General features: G+C 41.9%; 1 protein-coding gene across 1 annotated transcript in view; it reads left to right on the top strand.

Annotated features, from left to right (window-relative positions):
• LOC140105855 (pregnancy zone protein-like) overlaps positions 1 to 17,955 on the top strand; it is an 84,507-nt gene that overhangs the window by 42,609 nt on the left and 23,943 nt on the right. Inside the window, exons 17-24 of the mRNA XM_072129970.1 lie at positions 2,067 to 2,184; positions 4,428 to 4,497; positions 7,057 to 7,282; positions 10,126 to 10,246; positions 12,036 to 12,157; positions 12,250 to 12,301; positions 13,293 to 13,376; positions 13,506 to 13,682. Of these exons, the coding sequence (XP_071986071.1) occupies positions 2,067 to 2,184; positions 4,428 to 4,497; positions 7,057 to 7,282; positions 10,126 to 10,246; positions 12,036 to 12,157; positions 12,250 to 12,301; positions 13,293 to 13,376; positions 13,506 to 13,682 (970 nt within the window). The remainder of the gene's footprint in view (positions 1 to 2,066; positions 2,185 to 4,427; positions 4,498 to 7,056; positions 7,283 to 10,125; positions 10,247 to 12,035; positions 12,158 to 12,249; positions 12,302 to 13,292; positions 13,377 to 13,505; positions 13,683 to 17,955) is intronic.

The following is a 17,955-nucleotide window of genomic DNA, read 5'->3' as shown; positions in this document are numbered from 1 at the left end:
TCACCTTCTTAACTTTTTTTAACTTTTTTTACTTTTTTATCTGAATTATATTGCACTGGTGCACTTTGTCTATGACTAATATGAAATATTCACACTTAGCACTTTATTGGAATTGCACACCGTATAAGAGTTATTCTATTCATAGGGTCTAATAATATGCTGCTTTAGATATATATAATGTCTGATGGACGTGAGATAAGGTTTCGCTGCATACCTGTATTGTTTTTAGTAGTTGTAACCCTTTTTGTATCCCTATTACTGGCTATTTATAATATCTCCATCCCTTCCCGGCTGTACTCACCTTCGGCATCTAGTTGACGCGCCTGTGCGCGTGCGCCGCGCTTGTGCGGGTGGAGGTGTGCGCTTCGGGCGCGTCTCCGTGGCAACGACCCTCCGATCATGTGATTCGGGGGGGCGTGTCTTGGTGACGCGGTTCCGGGGCGTGGCCCCATGCGGCAGGCGCGACACGCGGCGGGCGTGTCTACAAGCTGGACGGCCGTCTGTGAGTATAAAACAGGGTATTTGACACACACACTTCACCTCCTGACGAAGCATCAGCGAAACGCGCGTCGGGGTGTAAGTTTACTGGCCTCTGAGGATTCCCTATAGAACCTGCCATCATGCTTACGGGTAAGCAATAAAAGATTGTGTGTATGGTGGGAGCCGGCTGGTACCTCCGGTCCCCACTCCACATAGGATTACACTGAGGAGATTTCCTCTTTTCCACATTCCCGTTTGCATCATCTACTACCACTTTTCAGACTGTGTAGTCTGCATTATTAGTTCCTTTTACATTAGGTTCTGGGGTTTCTTTAGGGTGCTTATGTTTTCGATGGTTGCCCCATTTCCATCAGGGGCTGAATTGTTCCCCCTTTCATTTTTGTCCCTTTAATATATGTTCTTGCTATGTGTGCATTGTCACTTTAATAAAATACATTGTTTATTTTATTTATCTTTTGATGTCTTTTTCGACTCCTTTTCTGGGTTGTGTACTGTTTGGGGAGTAGCCTAGAGACAGGGGCTTGGATTGGCGAAAGCTCGCCTGGCAGCGGAGCGCCAGCTCCATCCCAAGATCCAACTAACATAGTTTTAACTGCAGCACCTTTAATCTACTACTAGTTCACTGCCTCCATACATGGTCCCCTTATCAAAGAGCTGTGTCAGGCAGAATTTTGGGTTGTTTCCATTGCTTACACATCAAACTTGTTAACTTTGTCGCCACCCTGCTGTGTAATCCACAAAATATACTGGCAAACTTTTATCATGTACCGATATTATTTGAGCACTTCTTGCTCACCTCCTTTGGTTCCTCTCTGCCACCCATTGGTTTGAAGCCTGAGTCCATTTAGGGTATGTCGCCATGCCACTCTCTAGCCTGCCGCTGCTGCCACTGCCTCTGCATGCCGTCCCCTATAGTGTCAGGGTCAATTATTGGATGTTTTAGATGCTATCTAGCCTCATTCTGTCACTCTGTCATGGCCATGCTGTTGCCCATAATTTTGGCATAATGGTGCGATTAAGCAGCCTCAGAGGCATCCATGCATGCTGCCCCTGCTGTTTCCTGTCCATTTCCGTGGTGTTTCCATCCTTTTCTGAGGTTCCCAGGTGTTTGGCCAAGCTTCCCTGTGCAGAGCCTTGGTCCCCTTGAAAAATGCTCGAGTCTCCCATTGACTTCAATGGGGCTCGTTATTCGAGACGAGCACTCGAGCATCGGGAAAAGTTCGTCTCGAATAACGAGTACCCGAGCATTTTAGTGCTCGCTCATCTCTACTTATGACATAGAGGTTGTTTGCTACAGTTGCATAAAAAGTTACAAAAACCATCATAAGTCACAGCACATAGACCTGGATCTGGATTCAATGTTGGTTAAAACTAGTGCCTAAATGGTAAGTCGCAAACTTGTCAAAGTGACTTTTCATTGTCCTTTGTTTATTTGGCGCAATGGAAAGTCACGAAACAATAGCACCCCAACTGCGCTTAAGAAATGCCACAAATAGAAAAGAAAATGAGACATTACACTTGGTCAACATTGAGTTAATATTACCAACTTTCTTTGTCATTTAAAGGGTTTGCATCTAAATGTTTTCACCAACACCGAGTACAAAAAAAAAGTAGAATGTGTTAAACGCGTTGTTGCACTTCCTGCTCGTAGTGGAGTCAAAGTGAAGAAACCTGGAGATGAAGGTATTGTCATAGCAATTAGTGCGATAACAGTTTATTAACCCATGTGATTTTATATTTAGATTTTGCATACTGCGTAATTTTTATGTGAACTAATCCAAAATATTAATTAATAATTGGTAGTGGCTGCTTCTGGCTAGTGCAGATACATTACAATGAATAGAGAGTACAGAGTGTGTGGAGCTATCTAGTCTACCTTAACAATAGCAGCCTCTACCCCCCGGGGGGCGCTGCCTAGCTGCCTATGCGACTGTATGTGAAGGGCTCCGGTACAGACTCATGTTTATTATAGCCTGGGAACAAGTGGAAGTGGTAGAGTTCGGCAGGGAATCTGGGAGAGCAGCACGAACAAGATGGTGCTCGGAGCGGGGGGAAGCGCCATTACTCCGCAGGTTTGAGGTCAGAGACCGCTGCGAGGCTGGGAAGCTTTACCCGAGCTCCTCAGGCTCCTCAGCTCCAACATTATTCATATTTGCCAAATGCCAAAAAAATGGAAAAGAGAGATTTTTATTACTTTTTTAGTACTTTATGCAAAGACAAATTTAATACATTTCATTAGTATTTGGAACCATTGCCCTAAAACTGTTTGAATTGATTTACAATAGTTGATAGGAATTTGTAAGCAGTCAAGCCACTTTGTAACTAGTTTGGCAGTAGCTTCGATCCATTGTCCATTTGGAAGACCCATTTGCACCCGAGCTTTAGTTTATTGGCTGATGTCTTGAGATGTTGCTTTAGTATTGCCCCATAATGTTCTTTCCTCGTGATGCATATATTTTGTGAAGTGCACCAGTACCTCCTGCAGAAAAATAACCCCACAACATGATGTGGTTACCCAGGTGGGTGACAGTTTGGATTGTGTTCTCAGGTTTGCAAGCTTCTCCCCATTTTCCTCCAAACGTAATGATGGTCATTATGGTCAAACAGTTCAATACAAGTTTCATGAGCCCACAGGACATTTTTATGTTTCTTTTGGAGTAATGGTTTTTCCTGGCAGAGTGACCTTTTGGCCTCTGTCAATACAGGCGGTCCCCTACTTAAGGACACCTGACTTACAGACAACCCCTAGTTATAGATGGACCCCTCTGCCCACTGTGTTCTCTGGTAAAGCTCTCTGGATGTTACCATAGTCTCCGGCTGCTACAATCAGCTTTAAGGTGTCTGTAATGAAGCTTTATTGATAATCCTTGGTCCTATGACAGCAAAAAACCCAATTTTTACTGGAGCAATTTTTTTTTTGTCTGGAGCTACAATTATTAAATATACAATTTCGAATTTAACTTAAGAACAAACCTATGGAACCTATATTGTATGTAACACGGAGACTAAGTGTACATTACTTTCAATGTGGATAATGACCTTATGGCTTTGACATCTTTGCAAGGATTGATATGCACATTTCTGTCCAAAGCTATCCCCTCTCTGGACACAAAACACTATTCCACGAGCGGTATGATGGCTGGAAATTTCCATCTTGTTATTACTTGCATACAATTGTTTGTACGGATAAATGAGGTACCTTCAGGTATCTTAATATTGCACCTGAGGATGAACCACACTTGTGAGTCCTCCACAATTCTTTTCCTAAAATATCTTAGCTGCATTCTTTAGACATTCCCATAATGTTACATAAAGAAGCAGTGTGTTTCAGGTGTGCCTCTAATTACCACCAAGAGGAAGGATTGTAAACAAAGCACACTTTGTTATGCCCCTGTTTTTACAAAAAAAAATCATTAAAATTATGTAAGTGGGTCTGAGGGGCTCTGGCCTCCATAGCTGTTAATTGAACCTGGATCACGGCAGGCTAATTAGTAGTTACATAATCTTTAAAGCCTTCTCTTTGTAAAAGTAAGAGCTAAATAAGAAAAATAATCAAATAAGAAGCTAAAAAAAAAGAGAAGATCCCGCCAGAGTGGACACACACCAGCGTGTAAGTGCACTTGGTTTACAATCCTTAATCCTGGTGGTAGATTTCCTTTCACTCAGATGTTTCCAATGAAATAATTTTATCATATGGGCTGTCCCAAATTGTTAAAAGCCATAGTAATCTCAGTGTATGTACATTTTTGACTTTGTCAAAACTAATAAAAATGCCTTAAATAAAATTCACTCTCTCATTATTTTGGCACTATTTTTTTTGGTAATCCTATTTAACCTAATGGGAAATCTCTATAATTTTCTATTTGATTCTTCTTCTTTATTATTAAAAATGTATTTTAATTAAAGGTTTGATTTTCTTGGAATAGATAAAGAGAAATCACATTTCACACGAAAACACTTTCCGGATATCTGGTTCTATGACCTGGTTCCTGTGGGGTGAGTAATTCATGATGATATCAGTAGTTTTTAGTCTTGGATAACTTTGGTCCCCTACTTATGAACACCCGACTTAAAGACAACCCCTAGTTACAAACGGTCCTCTGGATGTTGGTCTAATATGTAACCTAGGGATTGACTTTACTATTTATGCCTCTTATTATAGAGCTGATACCTGGAACTCAGCTGTTGAACTAAGTGTTAATAGCTTTTGTCAAATATACAATGGGACACATTTACTTACCTGTCTGTCCGAAGGAGATAACAGAAACTGAATTGTCCGATGATAATGCGCTGTGCCGCGATTCACTAAGATTGTGCGCCCGATATCCTGCATGTGTCGCTTGTCTCCGCTCAGGTCCGCCGGAGTTCAGCATCTTTTTCATGGTGCATGTAAGTGCATTGTCTTGCGACACAAATTGAATGTTAAATCCTGCGCTCAGTCCGAATCAGTCAGATCGTCCGATGGCACGCGACCCAATTTGTGGGACATGGAAGCCAGCACAGCCGCGCCAAAAACGATCGCATGTGAAACAATTCCAGCGCAGACACCTATTAAATACCTGTCCAATCCATTAAATCCCCGAAAACGGCAAACAGTCCCACTAAAGTGCGATCCGCGTCCCTTAGTAAATGAGCCCCAATGTATCTTACATTCACAGGAGCAGAAGATAAAGTTAGAGGCCAATTGTTCATTATTAGATTGGGAGACCCTTGTATCGTGCTCTGAAAGTTTCCCAGACATGTTACTGTTACTGTCCTTGAGTTAGCCGAGCATCGTCCTTGGCTTTACATCAGCAGTCCTGTAGAGAAAAAACAGGAAATATAATATTAATACTTTTTATTTCTATAGCGCAATCATATCCCGTATCACTACACAAATCATAGGGGAAATATACAAATATAATATTACATTATATGAGGATGAAGGGGTGAGACAAGAGCTTACAGTCTATGAGGGTAAGGGGTGACACAAGAGCTTACAGTCTATGAGGGTGAGGGGTGACACAAGAGCTTACAGTCTATGAGGATGAGGGGGTGACACAAGAGCTTACAGTCTATGAGGATGAGGGGTGACACAAGAGCTTACAGTCTATGAGGATGAGGAGATGACACAAGAGCTTACAGTCTATGAGGATGAGGGGGTGACACAAGAGCTTACAGTCTATGAGAATGAGGGGGTAACACAAGAGCTTACAGTCTATGAGGATAAGTGGACACACACAAGAGCTTACAATCTATGAGGATGAAGGGGTGACACAAGAGCTTATAGTGTATGAGGATGGGGGGGGGGGCACAAGAATTTACAGCCTATGAGTATGACGGGGAAGGAACACAAGAGCTTACAGTCTATGAGGATGAGGGTGTGACACAAGAGCTTACAGTCTATGAGGATGAGGGGATGACACAAGAGCTTACAGTCTTTGAGAATGAGGGGGTGACACAAGAGCTTACAGTCTATGAGGATGAGGGGGTGACACAAGAGCTTAGTCTATGAGGATGAGGGGGTGACACAAGAGGTATAAGAGCTTGTTTAATGTGCAGCCATACGTCATGAGGGAATAGGACAAAATAATATGTAATATAATAAATAGAGATGCTGTTGCTTTATCCAGCCATCAGCCGCTATCCTAAATACAAAGTCCAAGGTGAATGGGACTGCAGAGAAGCCTGAAGCTTGGTGTCTGGTGGTTGCTGGATAACCGAAGGGAGGAGGACATAGGATGGGTTAGTTAAGAGAGAGTTGAAACTTCATGCAGTTAGCGAGTGTTATAGATCTGCCTAAACAGATGAGTTTTAAGAGCACATTTGAAACTTTGGAGGTTGGATATTAGTCTAATAGTCCGGGGCAGGGCATTCTGTGAAATTCCAATGAAATTGCCCCTCTCATCCATCTTTAGGGGTGAGTAGCATCCTTGGCCAGTTCTGACCCACTACTGGCCTGCAAAGAGGTGAATGGAGGTAGATGATGTAAATGACCTTGTCTGCAAAACTATTTATCCATTTAGACTTATGTACTAGTAACCTGGAAATCTTAGTGAATCGCGGCACAGACAAGCAAGACAAGGCACTTTCGGTGAACTTGGACAGATAAGTAAATGTGCCCCATTATCTGTGACCACAAATAATATATACAATTATGAGGAACATGGTTAAAGGACATTGAGCATCCGAATCAACTTGTTCTACTCACATGCTTCTTGGAATTTCTTCTGTAAGAAACTTGTTTTATTAAAGGAAACCTACCATTTAGAATGGCAGGGGTAAGCTGTAAAATGGCGTGATTTTGCCAAAAAGTGTTTTAAAAATCATGCAAATTAGTCTGAGGCTCCCTGGAGATGGAGCTCCTCAGCTTCTAACTTATTTACTCCACCGTCTGATCCCTGACATCAGGCAGGACCAGGATCGATCTGATGGAAGATGCCCATTAATACACAGCTGTTGGGGCCAAGTTATTTTATCATTATTTACTTACAAAAATGTACTTTTTTAAAATAGTATTTAAGCTTTATACTACTGTAAGATGTATATTCATTCAGCGTCATATTACTTCTACAGCTCTGACGGACACGCTGTCGTCAATCGCACCACCCCTCACACTGTCACCACGTGGGTGACTGACGCCTTCTGCTTGGGGAAGAACGGTTTTGCCGCTGTCAGCAATGTTGAGCTCACCACATTCCAACCTTACTTCATAGACCTCATTGTCCCCTACTCTGTAGTACAAGGAGAGAAATTTACACTGAGAGCCGTGGTCTTCAGCTACGTGCAGAAATGCATTCTGGTAAGAAAAGTCACACCCACAAATACAAGGTCAAAAAGCTTTAAAAATTGGAAGGCATTATTTTGTTTCCAGTATGACATTATTAAGATATGAAATAACATTTTCAGCATTTCCTCAATAATACAAAATATTCCCACCAACAACCGGGACTTTCCTCCAGGGCTGGGAAAATCTGAGTTTCAATGGTGGCTAAAGAAACAATTTTACCATATAATGAACTTTTGGGAGGGGGATAGTATGAGGAAAACGGAATACTTTAGGGAATCTCATTCTCTTTCTCCCTATGAGGAATATCTTCATATGCAAATTAGTAGGTTTCTTAGCTTGTGAAAGGCCAAGTATAGGGATACCTCAAAATGAACCCCATTGGAATATACACTCACCGGCCACTTTATTAGGTACACCTGTCCAACTGCTTGTTAACATTTAATTTCTAATCAGCCAATCACATGGCAACAACTCAGTGCATTTAGGCATGTAGACATGGTCAAGACAATCTCCTGCAGTTCAAACCGAGCATCAGTATGGGGAAGAAAGGCGATTTGAGTGCCTTTGAACGTGGCATGGTTGTTGGTGCCAGAAGGGCTGGTCTGAGTATTTCAGAAACTGCTGATCTACTGGAATTCTCACGCACAACCATCTCTAGGGTTTACAGAGAATGGTCCGAAAAAGAAAAAACATCCAGTGAGCGGCAGTTCTGTGGGCGGAAATGCCTTGTTGATGCCAGAGGTCAGAGGAGAATGGGCAGACTGGTTTGAGCTGATAAAGGCAACAGTGACTCAAATCACCACCTGTTACAACCAAGGCAGGCAGAAGAGCATCTCTGAACGCACAGTACGTCGAACTTTGAGGCAGATGGGCTACAGCAGCAGAAGACCACACCGGGTGCCACTCCTTTCAGCTAAGAACAGGAAACTGAGGCTACAATTTGCACAAGCTCATCGAAATTGGACAGTAGAAGATTGGAAAAACGTTGCTTGGTCTAATGAGTCTCGATTTCTGCTGCGACATTCGGATGGTAGGGTCAGAATTTGGCGTCAACAACATGAAAGCATGGATCCATCCTGCCTTGTATCAATGGTTCAGGCTGGTGGTGGTGGTGTCATGGTGTGGGGAATATTTTCTTGGCACTCTTTGGGCCCCTTGGTACCAATTGAGCATCGTTGCAACGCCACAGCCTACCTGAGTATTGTTGCTGACCATGTCCATCCCTTTATGAGCACAATGTACCCTGTAACATCTGATGGCTACTTTCAGCAGGATAATGCGCCATGTCATAAAGCTGGAATCATCTCAGACTGGTTTCTTGAACATGACAATGAGTTCACTGTACTCAAATGGCCTCCACAGTCACCAGATCTCAATCCAATAGAGCATCTTTGGGATGTGGTGGAACGGGAGATTCGCATCATGGATGTGCAGCCGACAAATCTGCGGCAACTGTGTGATGCCATCATGTGAATATGGACCAAAATCTCTGAGGAGCTTCCAGCACCATGTTGTATCTATGCCACTAAGAATTGAGGCAGTTCTGAAGGCAAAAGGGGGTCCAACCCGTTACTAGCATGGTGTACCTAATAAAGTGGCCAGTGAGTGTATATGTCGCCCACCAACAGTGGAGGGAAGATTTAACTTCTATATTCTTATTTTACGACACCCCTGGGTAAATTGCCCTATATGCTACGATGGAAGAAGGACCTGAATTTGGAGTTGGAACTACCAAAATGAAGGGATTTGGCCCATGACTAAATTATCTATCAATACATCCATAGTGGAGGCCAGTAATAAAGTGCTTATGCCCTGCTATATGGTCCCGACTAGGCTGTGACAGATGGGTTTTGGTACTGATGGAAAATCTTTTAGAGGTTGTGCACAGGAGGGCACTTTCCCAATAGTGGCAACATTTTGGACAGCAGTTTGGGACCTTGTACACAGAATAACAGGGGTTATTCCATCTAGGGTACCTTTAATAGCATTACTGAATGACACAATACCAGAATGTTAAATGTAAATGTATTTAAAATGCTTGTCTGGCAGCAAGGATAGCAATAGCTAGAGGATGGAAATCTCCATCTATACCAATGGGGTTTCTTATGACAAAGCTTACATGGGACATGGTGCACAACCGTTTCAGCAGCCTGCTAGATGGCGCCACTGATAAATTTTTTAAAACTTGGGGGCCATGGCGCTCCTCTCTCTCTCTCTCTCTGACACTCACTTGGGAGGTTGATCACCAGGTGATGCATAGGTCTGCGATAGTATATCTTAATTCACTTTACAGCAAATGGGAGATGTGGCGGGATCCTTCCCTAGACCCTACCCCCCATATACCTTCCATCCTGTCCCTACCACCCTGTCTGTCTTGACCTTTTGCTTGGGAACCCGATGTTTTCATATATACCAATATAATAACATATCATTATTGTTTGTTTAATGCTACGCTGTAAGGTTCTTTTAAATCTGGAAATGTGAAGTCTCTTCGAGAGTTGTGAAGAGTTGGACTTCATCACACCCTTATTGTGGATGTGATTATATTGTCTGACGTTGAGGGCTCTTGTTTTTTGTAAACTTTTTGTAATGATTTTTCTACAGTGATCTGGGGACTAATAAAAGTAAGCAGAAAACAAAAAATTGCCACCAAACTCTTATGCAAATGTAACTGTAAATTTTCTGTCCCCAGTAAATACACCTAAACATGGCTCTAGGCTCTACAGATCCCAACAATTTAATGAATGCTAAGAAAAAGCCAAAACATTTTGTATTGTGTCTTTTGTATTCTGGTTAAAAAAAATAGCTGTAAGTTTTATTATTCCATGATTTTATTTGTGATCTTATTACTACAGGTTGTTGTGGCATTGCAAGATTCAGAGGACCTCGCCGCAGTCAAGAACAAGGAGCAGGCCAGATGTGTCTGTGAGGGACATTCACACAGCTTCACCTGGGATGTTACGGCTCTAAAACCAAGTAATGTATCCACATACACCAAATAATATATTCCATTTAATTGGTCAGTAGCTTTTCATCAAACTTTCCAGAAATAAATTGTACAAATGACTTTAGCAACTTGTTATAGAAATATCTTCCATATCCACTTACTTTACTTCATATGATCCTCCCTTCTTACCGTCTAATCTGCTTTTCACTACTCTGAATTCCTTCTTGCTAGCGACAAGACAGAAGCTGAGTCTGGTGTCAGATTATATAGAAAGTTAATGGAGAGGGGAAGGGGAGGTCACATGAGCAGAGGCTCCTCCCACCAGCTAAAAGTGTATAAAACACTCAGATTCAGGGCTGCTAGAAGCTTACAAGTCTCATCATGACAAGAAAAAGTCTTACTTCACATGTACACACAAATGGACGACTGATATCTGCAAAGTTTGACAAAGTTGACAACTGACAGGGATTACTAAGTAAAGCTTATAGGTAGCTTTTAAGCATTGCTTTCTACATAGGGCCCTATACATATTTATTTGCTCATCACTCTATGATTAAGGACCTTAATAGGTCTGAAATGACCTACAGTGTAGGTCACTGTATTTTCTCATGGTTGTATACTTTTAGCGCTTTTTATCCCCAACTAATTATGACCCGATTGTTTTTCGTTGTCTGCATATTTATATAGTCACACATGTGAGTTAGAATTGCACGTATTTATATAATTGTATATATCTACACACATTAATATACGTAATATGCACAGGATAGGGCCCAACATGCTGATCGTGGGGGGTCTCAGTGATACGACCCCACAGATCACGAGAATGAGGGGTCCGGTGGTACCTCAGTCGGACCCCTCGTCGCTCCTGGAGATGAATGGAGCAGACGGCCGTGCATGACCTTTCTGCTCCATTCATCTCAATAGAGCTGACTGAGATCGCCAAGATGTCCTTTAAGTCATATGCACAGAATAGCAAACAAGGCAATAGCACTAATATATAGCAAAGAGTAGACTGAAATAACCAGCACCTTCTGAAGGAACTGGGAAGAATATAAAGGGAGTAATGGACACTGCCCCCAGCACAGACTGGCTCAGCCGTGTATCACTCAAGCCACAGCTGCACACAAAATGAGCTCAAACTCACACCCAGCTTTCCCCAAGGAAAGATCCTGAAACTGACCTGTCAATTAAGGTAGCCTAGGCACAGAAGCCTGAAATCTGATTCCATTCAGAGCAATTTGTGAGTTCTGACATAAGTGATTCCAGTCCTATCATTGTGTTGTCAACTTCACATCCCCTAACATTTCTTATCTGAGCTGCCGACTATTCTGTGGTAGATTTGTACATTTAAATACTATAATATTATATTGTACCATGTGAAGCATTACATGTATTTAATGGTGCACATCCTCCATTCTTTAGTACGTCAGCCCAGATGCTGGGCCCCCTGACACTGCGGGCCCCATAGCAGCTGCTATTGCCCAGTTGGATTTATATGTCCATATCTTCCAGTCTATAATAATGAACATAAGGCTGTGTGTTTTGATATACAATAGAATATGAATTATCTGTACTATATAGAAGCATCAGTTTTGTATCTATGTCTCATACTAAATTAAAGGTGCAAATACACTTTCAAATAGATTGTTGACAAATCACATTCCTGTTTGGTTCAGGCAGGAGAGTGCATTAGTTGTAGAGTTGTTCTAAATTGATGGCCCCTTTGTGCTATTAAATAATGTTAAAATTATAAAAACTAACTTGTAATTTACAAGTTAAATATTTTAATATATATTTTTATGCATTATTTTTTAGAAACCATGAAAATACATTTGGACAGCGGCTCAATGGAGGTGGAAGGAAAATGCACTGAAGATACTGTACTGATAAATAAAGACCAAAGGGAAGATTCTGTTGAGAAAACCATTTTGGTCAAAGTGAGCTGTGATTGTACAGTTGTATCTCTGCCCTTGTTATGGCCTTAGAAGTCATATACCAAGAGAAACATTTGTATCCTTCCTTTTTTCAGGCTGGGGGACATGAGGAGGAAGAGACCCAGACATTCCTTATATACCCACCTGGTAAAAAAAAAAATCTATTCCATTGCCCGTTTTATTATTTTGGTGCACTTCAAACCCAGTGAGACAGTCCAAATATCCAGTGCTCAAAGATGTACTCGAGATGACTTCAGGTTTAGACTATAAGCAGTTTGGGCGGTAGCCCGGGGCCCAAGCCTTTTAGGGGGCCCATGGTCACCCAAACTACTCTCCAAATTTTATACTGAGAAAGGGGTTCACCCATGAAATTCTGATACTCCTGTTTCTGCTTTCAATAAAAATGTACATAAGAGGCATATCAGGTCATGAAACTGCAGATTTAAAGAAGGGACATGTCCTCGATTCTACTATCATAAGTAGGAAGTGAGTCCATACTTGAAGGGACCATAATATTCATACAGCCCAGGCCCCATGGCAGTGTTAATCCACCTTTAGGTTTATTCCTAATGAAGGCCCATGTCCTTGATAATGAATTTCAAGCTGAACCCTGATGAGCTACGGTACAAGCTATAGACACATAGGGGCTCATTTACTAAGGGTCCGAATCGCGCATTTTCATCGGGTTTCCCAAATATTTCCGATTTGTGCAAATTGCCCCGGGATTTTGGCGCACGCGATCGTATTGTGGCGCATTGGCGCTGGCTTTCACGCAACAGAAATGGGGGGGCATGGTCGTCGGAAAACCCAACGGATTCGGAAAGACAGCGGAATTTAAAAAAAATTTGTGTTGCAAGAATAGCACTCACATACACCAGGACGAAGAAGGTGAACTCCGGCGGACTTCTGCGCAGCAGTGACACTGGGTGGATATCGGGCGAAAGACCATGAGGATGGGGCAGGGCTTAAGCCTCTAAAGTTATTTTCCACCTCCCCAAAGGACATTGTCCACATCTGTTGTGTGTTCCATTTGGCTTCAATGTGTAACAGGAATTATTAGTTATTTGTGGCTCTTTTACTGCAGAATTCCATCTGATTTTGAGTCTCTAACTTATTTTTATGTTATCGTCTATGTCAGAAGATAAAGAGGATATCCATATCACCTTGGCCCTCCCAGAAAGACACATAAAAGGCTCAGAACGTGCACACATGCTCATTATGGGTGAGGCGTCTTCAGTCATGTCTCTCACTATCTATATCTTTTCTTTAAACTGCTACTTTGTAATGAAGTATAATATTACAATATATTTTGGCTTTCTACTTGTGAACCATGTATTACATCTTATGCCAGGTGATCTCATGGCCAATGTGGCTAGTAACTTGGAGGATATCCTTGGTAAGCCTCAAGGATGTGGAGAGCAGAACTTAGCAAAGATGACTACATATCTGAACACACTGGAATATCTTAAGAATGCAAATGAACTGACGCCTGAGAAAAAAGCTGAAATTCTAGAAGCACTGGTTAAAGGTAAGTAAATATTAAGACCTACTATTATCATTCAGCAGATAGACTTTTTTGTACAAGTTCAAAGGGGGGGGGGATTTATTAATCCCCTTGTACTAGATTTCTGCCTTGCATCACATTTTTCAAGCCTTTAAGAACTTTTTTACCATTTTCCTGACTAGTTCGGCTAAGGGGCGTGTCCTTTGGAAAGGTGGGTGGTGTATGGAAAAGGGGTGTGGTCTGGTGGAAAATAGTCAGTGCGCCAAAACAATTTCAAGAAGGTCTAAAGAAGAACTGGACAGTATTACACTGAACCAGAATTTACTATCATGGTTATAAATCTGATGCATCAAACGACTAGTGTTGTCTAGCTCTATACTGGGAGAACCTGAGACATGTTTATAAGTTCCCCCCAAAGTCTCATTCCAACAACCCCTATAGGGGAATATCTAAGTCTTAGAAGGACTTACCCTTTTATCAGTCAACTAAGAATCAACTCATTTGCTCTTGTGGTCCCAAAACCATGAATTCTCAAACGGATTGGATTTGTTGAGTCAACCTTCTTCAGGGTTCATGTTTTGCCCTTGGTGTTAGTTGCCAGGATAGTCCCACTGGGGTCTATCTATTGTTACATGGAAATATTAAATGTTCATTTTAGACCACATTCACATGGAGCATTTTCAGTGCATTGTATGTAAGTCGGTCAGAAAAAACACATCCCAAATCAGATTAAAATGAATGATGGTAAAATCACAAATGTGTTTCAAGTTGGATTTTTCCTGTTGTGTTTGCAATGCATTTTAAAACTGCTTAAGGCTACATTCACACAATGTACACACGCTGCTCATCCCCGCCCCTGTCCATAGAGATACATGGCGCACGGTGCCGTATTACGGGGAATGATAGGACATGACCTATCTTTTTCCCAGCTACGGAACAGTACAGTACCACACGTGTGCAGCACCATACCGCTCCTGTATAGCGCTGTGAGCTTATTGCTGTCTATGGGGGACGTATATACGTCTTATATACGTCGTGTGAATGGAACATTTCAAGTTCAAAAAAAGTAACAACTCCTTGAACATATGTGTGTTTAGACCTATACACTTGCCTAAGTAGCAAAATGGGTTTTGCTGTGTTAAAAAAAAAAACACTTATTGCTACTTACTCATTTTGGGAATGAATTTCAGGATGCAATTCAGGTGCAGCATGTGAACATGTCCTTAGGGCCCAGCATTAGGCAACACTTTTTATTAGATACAATGGTTGCCGCCAGCTCCCCCTCATATTGTTTCTTATTACATTGCGGTTCCCTCTTCTCCTCCTCACACAGTGCTGCCCCCTAATCTCCTCCTCATATTGTGGCCCTCTCTTCTCCCCCTTACACTGTGACACCCTCAACTCCCTGTCAACTTATAGCCCCCCATATCTCCCACTTGCCTAATAGCACCCCTCATCTCCTTCACACCTTTTGGTCCCCTAATCTCCCTCTCACCTTGTGGCCAACCTCATCCCCCTATGGTGGTCCCACTTTCCCTCCTCATATTGAGACCCCCCTAATTGCCCTCTGAAATTGTGCCCCCCCCCCCTCATCTCCTCCTGATGTTGTTCCCTGCTTCATAACTATATACCAAAGGGCGTGGACATTTGTTGACTGAGTCCATATATCGAATCTATTTACAAAAAAGGCAATTAAGCCTCAGTGAAACTCATTTGTCAATAAAACTTCACTTTTATTAGTCACTTTTAAAATATTGTAGAATTGCCAAAAGAAGAATTTTTTGGTATGGACTGTTTCTGTGCTCTATTAACCCCTTAACGCTCTGCGCCGTAGCTCTACGGCGCAGAGGTATAAGGGATGTATGAAGAGGGCTCACGGGCTGAGTCCTCTTCATACAAAGGTGGGGGTTTTTGCATTTTGCACAAAACCCCCACCGCTAATAACCGCGGTCGGTGCTTGCACCGATCGCGGCTATTAACCCCCTAAACGCCGCCGGCAAAGTCGCCGGCGGCGTTTAAAAGACGGCGGCGCGTGGGCGCCGCCATCTTTTTTTCGATCGCCACGCCCCCGAACGTCATCGGGGGGCGGCGATCAGTTGCCATGGTAGCCTCGTGTCTTCTTTTGACACGAGGCTATCTGGCAGCTGCATATTCGTTACAATGAGCCAGTGGCTCATTGTAATGAATGTGCTGCAAAAATGCCATATATTGCAATACAGAAGTATTGCAGTATATGGTAGCAGCGATCTGACTATCTAGGGTTAATGTACCCTAGATGGTCTAAAAGATAGTGAAAAAAAAAAGAAAAAAAAAAGTTTAAAAAATAAAAAAAATTAATAAAATATTAAAAGTTCAAATCACCCCCCTTTCCCTAGAACGGATATAAAACATAACAAACAGTAAAAATCACAGACATATTAGGTATCGCCGCGTCCCAAAATGCCCGATCTATCAAAATATAAAAACGGTTACGGCCGGCGGTGACCTCCGAGGCGGGAAATGGCGCCCAAATGTCCGAAATGCGACTTTTACACCTTTTTACATAACATAAAAAATGAAATAAAAAATGATCAAAATGTCGCACAGACCTCAAAATGGTAGCAATGAAAACGTCGCCTCATTTCGCAAAAAATGACCCCTCACACATCTCCGTGCGCCAAAGTATGAAAAAGTTATTAGCGTCAGAAGATGGCAAAAATTTTTTTTTCTTTTTTGTACACATTCGTTTAATTTTTGAAAATGTATTAAAACACAATAAAACCTGTATAAATTTGGTATCACCGCGATCGCACCGAACCAAAGAATAAAGTAGGCGTGTTATTTGGAGCGAAGAGTGAAAGTCGTAAAAACTGAGCCCACAAGAACGTGACGCACGTGCGGTTTTTTTTCAATTTTTCCACATTTGGAATTTTTTTTCAGCTTTGCAGTACATGGCAAGTTAAAATAAATAACATTACGGGAAAGTAAAATTTGTTACGCACAAAATAAGCCCTCACACAGGTCTGTACACGGAAAAATGAAAAAGTTATGGATTTTTGAAGTTGGAGAGCGAGAAATGAGGCGAAAAACCCTCCGTCCTTAAGGGGTTAAAATTATGCAGGCCGTTGTGGAAACTTTATTGTGTGGTTCAGATTGTTCGCTCAGCAATTGGACAACAGTGTCCGGAGGTTTTAGTGCCCAGATAGTATATACTGAAAGTGGATATCTATCTTGTATTGCTGATTCCAGCACTAAGAGATTTGTAACAATGTATGATTGTTTTGTAAACAGATGAAATCAGAGCACTGACTTCTGGCAGCAGGTGTCAGTCTTATACTGCCAGTGTAACTCTCTCTAATAGACGTAGCATCAACATTGACCAATTTGTATCACTTCTCACGTGCTTCACTATTATTTTAGTGACTATTCTATTAATTCTATTTGACAGTTATTGTCACTGTCAATTGGCTCAGCGTGCAGGTTGGATCTGTCCACAATAAGGTACTGGGAACTTTATAAAGCCTCTGTATTAAACTATTGTACCTTATAGGCCAGTGATGGCAAAGCTTTTAGAGCCTGAGTGCCCAAACTACAACAAAGAGAGATGCCTTTTGGTCAGGCCTAAAACTTAACTTTTAATCGTTTTAAATGTAAAAAGAAAAAGTTTTTTACTAAGTTAAATTCACACACGTTTAAAACTGCGGGTGGAGGTCGTACTTGTATTTTTAGATTATCAGGAGAGTGGATTTCCACTCAATTTTTCTCCGTATTGGTCGATCCCTGCAGTGATCGTACCCATTTACAACCCACACTCGACACTTAAAACACACACTCTAGCCCCCCCGACATGTTTCGCTGGCTAAACCAGCGTCATCAGGGGAATGGGGCTACTGAACAGTAGCCCCATTCCCCTGATGACGCTGGTTTAGCCAGCGAAACATGTCGGGGGGGCTAGAGTGTGTGTTTTAAGTGTCGAGTGTGGGTTGTAAATGGGTACGATCACTGCAGGGATCGACCAATACGGAGAAAAATTGAGTGGAAATCCACTCTCCTGATAATCTAAAAATACAAGTACGACCTCCACCCGCAGTTTTAAACGTGTGTGAATTTAACTTAGTAAAAAACTTTTTCTTTTTACATTTAAAACGATTAAAAGTTAAGTTTTAGGCCTGACCAAAAGGCATCTCTCTGTCTTAGGACAGAATTGTAAATTAGAGTAACCATAAGCCTAGGCAGTCCTAAATGGGCTAACCTTTGTGCATACAAACTACAACAAAGACACCGCTTATTTATCGCAAAGTGCAAACACAGAAATGTA

This window comes from Engystomops pustulosus, chromosome 11 (assembly GCF_040894005.1).
Source record: "Engystomops pustulosus chromosome 11, aEngPut4.maternal, whole genome shotgun sequence".
In the NCBI taxonomy this organism is placed as follows: domain Eukaryota; kingdom Metazoa; phylum Chordata; class Amphibia; order Anura; family Leptodactylidae; genus Engystomops; species Engystomops pustulosus.
This window is presented reverse-complemented; position numbering and strand designations above follow the sequence as displayed.